Raw genomic sequence first — 6,375 nt, forward strand, 5'->3', positions numbered from 1 at the left:
CGATTGGTTGTGGTGGTTGTGTGGATGTTGTTGTGGAGGTTTTTAGGCCAAAGTGTCTTGTGTATAAATTAGAGATTTTACAAAAATAGTCTTTGTATAACATTTTTTTTTGTTTATGTGGTATAAGGGCAATATTGCCAATTTTTTTTAAATTTAACAGCCATTGGGTTAACCTTGTTAAGTCTGAGGACCAATGGTGTTACCAAACATCGCAATAAGGACCATCCATGATCAAAGCAAAATACTATGACCAAAACTGATGATTTGAGAAAACTAAAGGGACCAAAGCTGTATTTTACTCTAAAATAAATTCTATTGATGTATTCTACGAAGCGAGGGTTCATCTGAGGTTTTGGTCTTCTCTCCATCAACTGAACTCACTACCTCTGTTCTTGAAGATTGTAAAGTTGCTTTCCACCTAATCATTCCCTCACAAACACACACACACGTGATTTCATTACTCGTGTTCATGGATGTTCTGAAGCCATTATCCACTCAAAACCCTCAAATCTTCTATGGCTCATCACTTTCCTCTATCCGTAATTCTATCAAAGTTTATAGAAGCAAAGACCCACCAAATTTCAGAAGGCCATTCTTCAAATTCCGTCTTAACACATCTCCAATTTTATTAAATTTCCCACTTCAGAGCTCGAGAAATTTCAGAGTTTCAGTTCGTTTCGACAGACCAACCAAGCGCAGGAAAAATCATTTAAGGGAAAAGCTCATTGAAGAACAGGTACGTCTGAATCCTTCAATTAATCATGATCCAAGTTCTAAACTTGAAAACCCCGTTCGTAAAATTGATGATATCAATGATTCCGTATCAAATTTGGTGAATTTCAACGATGATGTTGATTATCCGGTGCCAGTTCCTGATAACAGTAAGGTATCCGACAGTACAGACGCTTTGAAATCCAACAATGTTTTGTGGGATCAGTTGGATAGTTGGGCTAGTCAGTACAAGGCTGATACAGAGTTTTGGGGTATTGGGTCTAATCCTATATTTACTGTTTTACAAGATTCCAGTGGTAAAATAGAGAAGGTAGATGTTAATGAAGATGAAATCTTAAGAAGAAACCAAATCGAGCCATCAATTTATAACCTGAAAGAGGTAGAACATGTAAAACAAGTGCAAGACAAGATTTCCCATGCCAAGTTTTTAGCTAAAGAGATGGAGATTGGAAAAACTGTGCTTCCACCAAATAGTTCAGTGGCAAAATTTGTAAATTCTGGTGAGAAATCGGGCTTTCTTGGTACAATTCAAAGTTTTACTAGTAAACCTGGTTTTCTTCCCAAATTTTCTAAAGTTGGTGTATCAATATTTTGTGGGTTTCTCGTGTTTTTGGCTTTGAAGGGAGTTTTTGGCAAAGAAAAGGGAGATAAAGAAGAGTATTCTAGTTTAGAGAAAGAGATGTTGAGAAGAAAAATAAAAGCTAGGTCTGTTAAAGAGAAATCAATAAAGGGCAGTGTGGAAGTAATTCAAGATTCTAAAAAGCCTGAAATGGTGTTTACAGAAAGGCCAAGGGTAGATAAGGAAGAGCTTATGAATAGCATTGTGAAGGTGAAGTCATTGAATGATAATTCTTTTGATTTTGATGACAAAATCGAAGAAATTAGAGCAATGGCAAGACATGCAAGAGAAATTGAGAAAACAGATAGTAACAAAAGTAACGAGGACAATAATGAAAGTATAAACAATGAACCAAATGAAAAGGAAGTGAACCGTATTGAACCCACATTTCTTGATAATCCAGAGAAGGGTAATATAGTAAATTCCGATGTTTTAAAGTTGGAAGTCCCAAATAACAATGGAAGTGTTGCACAAGGTGTAGATACAGAAAAAGCTGAGAAGAAATCAGTAAGGATTCTTAGTTCTGTCAAAGAAGCAAGAGAATATCTTGATAAGAAAAAACTTGACAAGAAAGAGAAGGGTAATATAGGAAATCCCGATGTTCCAAAGATTGCTAATGATGGTGAAATTCCTATGGCTTCAAAGATTGGTGAAGAAGATGAGAAATCAGAATGTGTAAAAGGTAGCAATGAAAAGGTGAAGGAATTAGGAAGAACGGATCGTGAGAAGTGGATGGAGGATAATTTCCATGAATTTAAGCCAATAGTTGAGAAGATCAGAGGTGGATTTAGAGAAAACTACATGGTAGCTAGAGAGAAAGTGAAAGAAGATGTGAATCTAATCTTAGAGCTGAAAATGCTTGAAAATGATGAAAATGAAAGTGAATTTGAATGGATGAAAGATGAGAAACTTAAAGAAATTGTGTTCCAAGTAAGAGAAAATGAGCTTATGGGTCGAGATCCGTTTTATCTAATGGATAGTGAAGATAAAGACTTGTTTTTTAAAGGTCTTGAGAAGAAAGTTGAAAAAGAAAATGAGAAATTACGTGTTCTTCATGAGTATGTTCATTCAAATATTGAAAATCTTGATTATGGTGCAGGTAATTGACTTAGATACCCTTTTGTTATGTCAATTTGGATTCTTTTCTTAAAGGGTTCAACAGGCTGAAAACCATGATCCAATTATCTTTGTCTACATTTGGGCACTCCTGGATTTCCTTTTTGTACATCTAGGGTCCTTCAAAATTTTAAATTTGTATCAAATACACTTTAAGTGTGATCTCTTTTAACTAGTTTTTTTTTCCTTATATGTAAATATGGACAACAAATAAAAATCTTAAAAGTTTATCGTTTTGACATGAAGGTAAGATCAATACAACAAAATGACATTAGGGACCTTGATGGACAAAAATAATCTGGAGTGACCAAATGTAGACAATGAATAGTTGGTTGCCAATGTATAATTTTGTTATTAATATATAATTTTTTGTATACTCGTATAATTATATAAATTTTATGATTTCTGTCTATTAATTTAAATAAGGTCAAATCTTTTTATTTATTTGCTTATTATAATATCAACATTGTACTTTAAAAAAAGTTACCCAGTTATACGAATACTAATTTAAATACAAAAACAATTTTCATTGTTATAACCGGGTAGATTCTTCAAATCACAACGGCTACAATTTATCATCATATGGGCTTAAAAGCTTAAACTATACAAATGCATAAAAATAGTCTTAAGCTTTATAAATGGTAACAATAAAAAAAACCTCACACTTATAAACTTAGAGATATGATAAAAATATGGATCATGCTTATAGATATATAAATATAATAATCTTTACATATTGAAAAAAAAAATGCCAACATCTAAAAGCTTAAAGATTGAAATAATTGAGTTTATAATGTCTCCACACTTAAAACTGCCAAGATTTAGACAAGTTGACAACACCCTTAATTTTGAACTCTTGTAATGAGTTTCTCCATATATAAATATAGAAGTTTACAAACAAATTTTCACACCATCCTTAGAATTCTATTAATAATACAATCATATATTTAACACCCAAGTATTCGATGTCCATATTTGGTCACTCTGGAATTCTTTGTCCATTTGGTGTCCCTAAAATCTTTCTAATTGTATTTGATTATACAATGGTGTATTCGGTAAAAAATTTAAAACAAATCTGGAGTAACCAGATGTTGATGCAATGAATAGTTGGATGGCAGATTTCAACCTAATACTTGATTCATAAAAGCAAGTTTATAATTCTTCTTTTCCTTGTTTAATATGCAAAATTTTCTACTATTTTCTTTGATAAAAAAAAAAAAAAAAAAAGTGTTATCCTAAACATAATTTTATGTTACTTTGTTTAGATGGCATTAGTTTGTATGATCCTCCAGAAAAGGTGATACCCAGATGGAAGGGTCCCCCACCATCTACAACAATCACCCAAGAATTCCTTGATCACTATTTAGATCAAAGGAAAGCACTTTTTGCTGAAACCTTAGGAGGGGGGAATTCAAATCTTGTAAACATCGATACACAAAACTCACTTCAACCTCAAGGTGCTAATGAAAAAGATGAAAAGGAGGGTATTTTGGGAAGTTCAAAAACCGTAATAGAAGGTAGTGATGGGTCTATTAAACCTGGGAAAAAATCCGGGAAAGAGTTTTGGCAACACACAAAGAAATGGTCACGTGGATTTATAGATTCTTATAATGCTGAAAATGATCCCGAAACTAAAGCTGTTATGAAAGATATTGGAAAAGATTTGGATAGATGGATCACAGAGAAAGAGATACAAGATGTTGCTGATATAATGGATAAAGTTCCTGAAAAGGGTAAAAAAGTCATTTCAGAAAAAATCAATAAGTTGAAGAGAGAAATGGAGTTATTTGGCCCACAAGCTGTTGTGAGCAAGTACAGTGAGTATGGAGATGATGAGGAAGAAATAGATTATTATTGGTGGCTTGATCTTCCATTTCTACTGGTAATATTATAATACACTTAGTATATATTTTCTAAATTATATTTAAAAAGAATTATTGTTTTATCTAATTCAAATTTTTTGCAGTGTATTGAGTTATACATTGATGGAGATGAAGATGAAAGAATTGGATTCTATTCATTGGAGATGGCATCGGATCTTGAATTAGATCCAAAACCGCATCATATTATTGCTTTTGAGGATGCGGGTGATTGCAAGAATCTTTGTTATATTATACAAGCTCATATGGAAATGATTGGAAATGGGAATGCATTTGTTGTGCCACAATTGCCTAAGGTTAGTATAGTCAAAGTCAAACTAGTCGTTTATTTTATAGTGCAAAATGACCAAAATGTCCTTGTTTTTGTATGTAGGATACGTATCGTGAAGCAAAGGCAAATGGTTTTAATATGACGGTTATAAGAAAAGGGGAGCTAAAAATGGATGTGGATCAAACATTGGAAGAGGTGGAGGAAAAAATTGAGGAGATTGGAAGCAAAATGTACCATGATAAAATCATGAAGGGTCGAAATGTAAATGTTGATTCGGTAATGAAAGGTGTTTTTGGACTAAAGAAACCGACCAAAAGGTGAGTATATTTCTTTGAGCATTTGGTATTCGATGTGTTTAATATTTTAATAATTTTTTCTTATTTTTTTTTAGACGAAGATCAAGAAAGAAGTTAAGGAGGCCAACTATATGATGCTTGTTTGTGATGTTGAACCAAGTTTGACTTTAGTGTTGTTAGAGTGGTCCTCATGTGTTTGCCTTAACAGTAAGGAAGTGAGAATCTATGAGCGATGGTCTTAGTTGTCAGGTTTCTAGTGGGACACTGTGATTCATCTTCTCATGTTGGATGTGGGACCGGTTGGTGGTTGGTGAGACGTGAGAAAGGTCATGTATACTTATTTTTTTGTTACAACAGTATTATGCCATCCACGGAAATATGAGGTATCGTGGTTATATGTAATTTACTTATGGCGTCTTATCACGATGTGTCAGGTGTTTACTTTGATGTGGGTCAGGTGTTCAACTAAGAGTGTTGGCAGAGCTTTGTGTTTTATCTTTATAACTTCGAGCATCTCTAATGGTAAACATATAATTTAATATTTTTGCTGCCTCATATTCTAAATTTTTAACCCCAATTAAATGACTTCTCTAGTGGTTAAGCTTTTTCAATAGATTTTTTATGAATTTAATTTATTAATCTTATCTATCTAAAATGTTCCATAACCCTTCTTTTTTAGTCGGTCGTTTTTTAAACATATTATACTTTAATATGAAATATTTTAATAAGGTTATCATTAGAATTAGTATATAAACATTCCATAAATGAAAAATTACGATAGAAATAATCAATTAGTTAAAGAAATATAAAAGATTTTGAACCAAAATATGATTGGTTTTTTTTTTTTTTTGGGGGGGGGGGGGGGTGGGGGGTAAAAAGGATTAGGATATGATTATACTTGAATGATGCGTCGGGATGGATTGACGATGGATTGTATGATTATATGAATGATTATATGAATATGTTTGGATAGGGCTCTGCTATTCAGAAATAAAACAACTATTTCAACAGAGGAAGAACTTTGAGATCAACTCAAGTCTTAAACACTCAAACTTAACTTGTCTATTCCATATGGGCAAAGGCCCTATTTATAGGCTCAAAGGAGCCGAGTACAATAATTGAGTTGCAATCGTTTGATTGCAATATGACAAACCTATTTACATTATAGCCCCCTATACTATTGAGGGACTTACACACTTTATGTTACATCAAATAATATAATACACACTTAATAATTATTCTATCTAAACTTCCTACCGACACATAAATTATATAAACAATAACAAATCCTTTCCATATTGAAAGGCCACATGTCTTCAATAATGTGTCTTTAATAATAATGGCTTTTTATGTCATTGCTTACGTCATTCCTCCCGCCTCCGAAAAGACATATTTTTGAATAATGTTTGCTTGTGTCATGGCTGACGTTAATCTTCCATGAATGGTGCCTCTTTCATAATC

At 32.8% G+C, this 6,375-nt stretch overlaps 1 protein-coding gene across 1 annotated transcript; it reads left to right on the forward strand.

Annotated features, from left to right (window-relative positions):
* The first annotated feature begins 349 nt into the window (after positions 1-349).
* On the forward strand, positions 350-5,418 carry LOC145167883 (uncharacterized). Its single transcript, XM_079087150.1, has 5 exons — positions 350-2,450; positions 3,733-4,349; positions 4,434-4,643; positions 4,721-4,935; positions 5,010-5,418. Exons 1-5 carry the CDS (start codon positions 470-472, stop codon positions 5,047-5,049), a joined length of 3,063 nt encoding a protein of 1,020 aa, XP_078943276.1. The 5' UTR covers positions 350-469; the 3' UTR covers positions 5,050-5,418.
* The last annotated feature ends 957 nt before the right edge of the window (positions 5,419-6,375 follow it).

The sequence above is a fragment of the Lactuca virosa genome, chromosome 3 (genome assembly GCF_052849685.1).
Source record: "Lactuca virosa cultivar CGN04683 chromosome 3, Lactuca_virosa_CGN04683_v6, whole genome shotgun sequence".
NCBI classification, from domain to species: Eukaryota; Viridiplantae; Streptophyta; class Magnoliopsida; order Asterales; family Asteraceae; genus Lactuca; species Lactuca virosa.

Excerpts from the sequence above, each read along its gene's own strand:
- LOC145167883 (XM_079087150.1), top strand. The coding sequence starts at position 470 with ATGGATGTTCTGAAGCCATTATCCACTCAAAACCCTCAAATCTTCTAT. Across the intron at positions 2,451-3,732 it reads AAATCTTGATTATGGTGCAG|ATGGCATTAGTTTGTATGAT; the intron begins GTAATTGACTTA and ends TACTTTGTTTAG. Across the intron at positions 4,936-5,009 it reads CTAAAGAAACCGACCAAAAG|ACGAAGATCAAGAAAGAAGT; the intron begins GTGAGTATATTT and ends ATTTTTTTTTAG.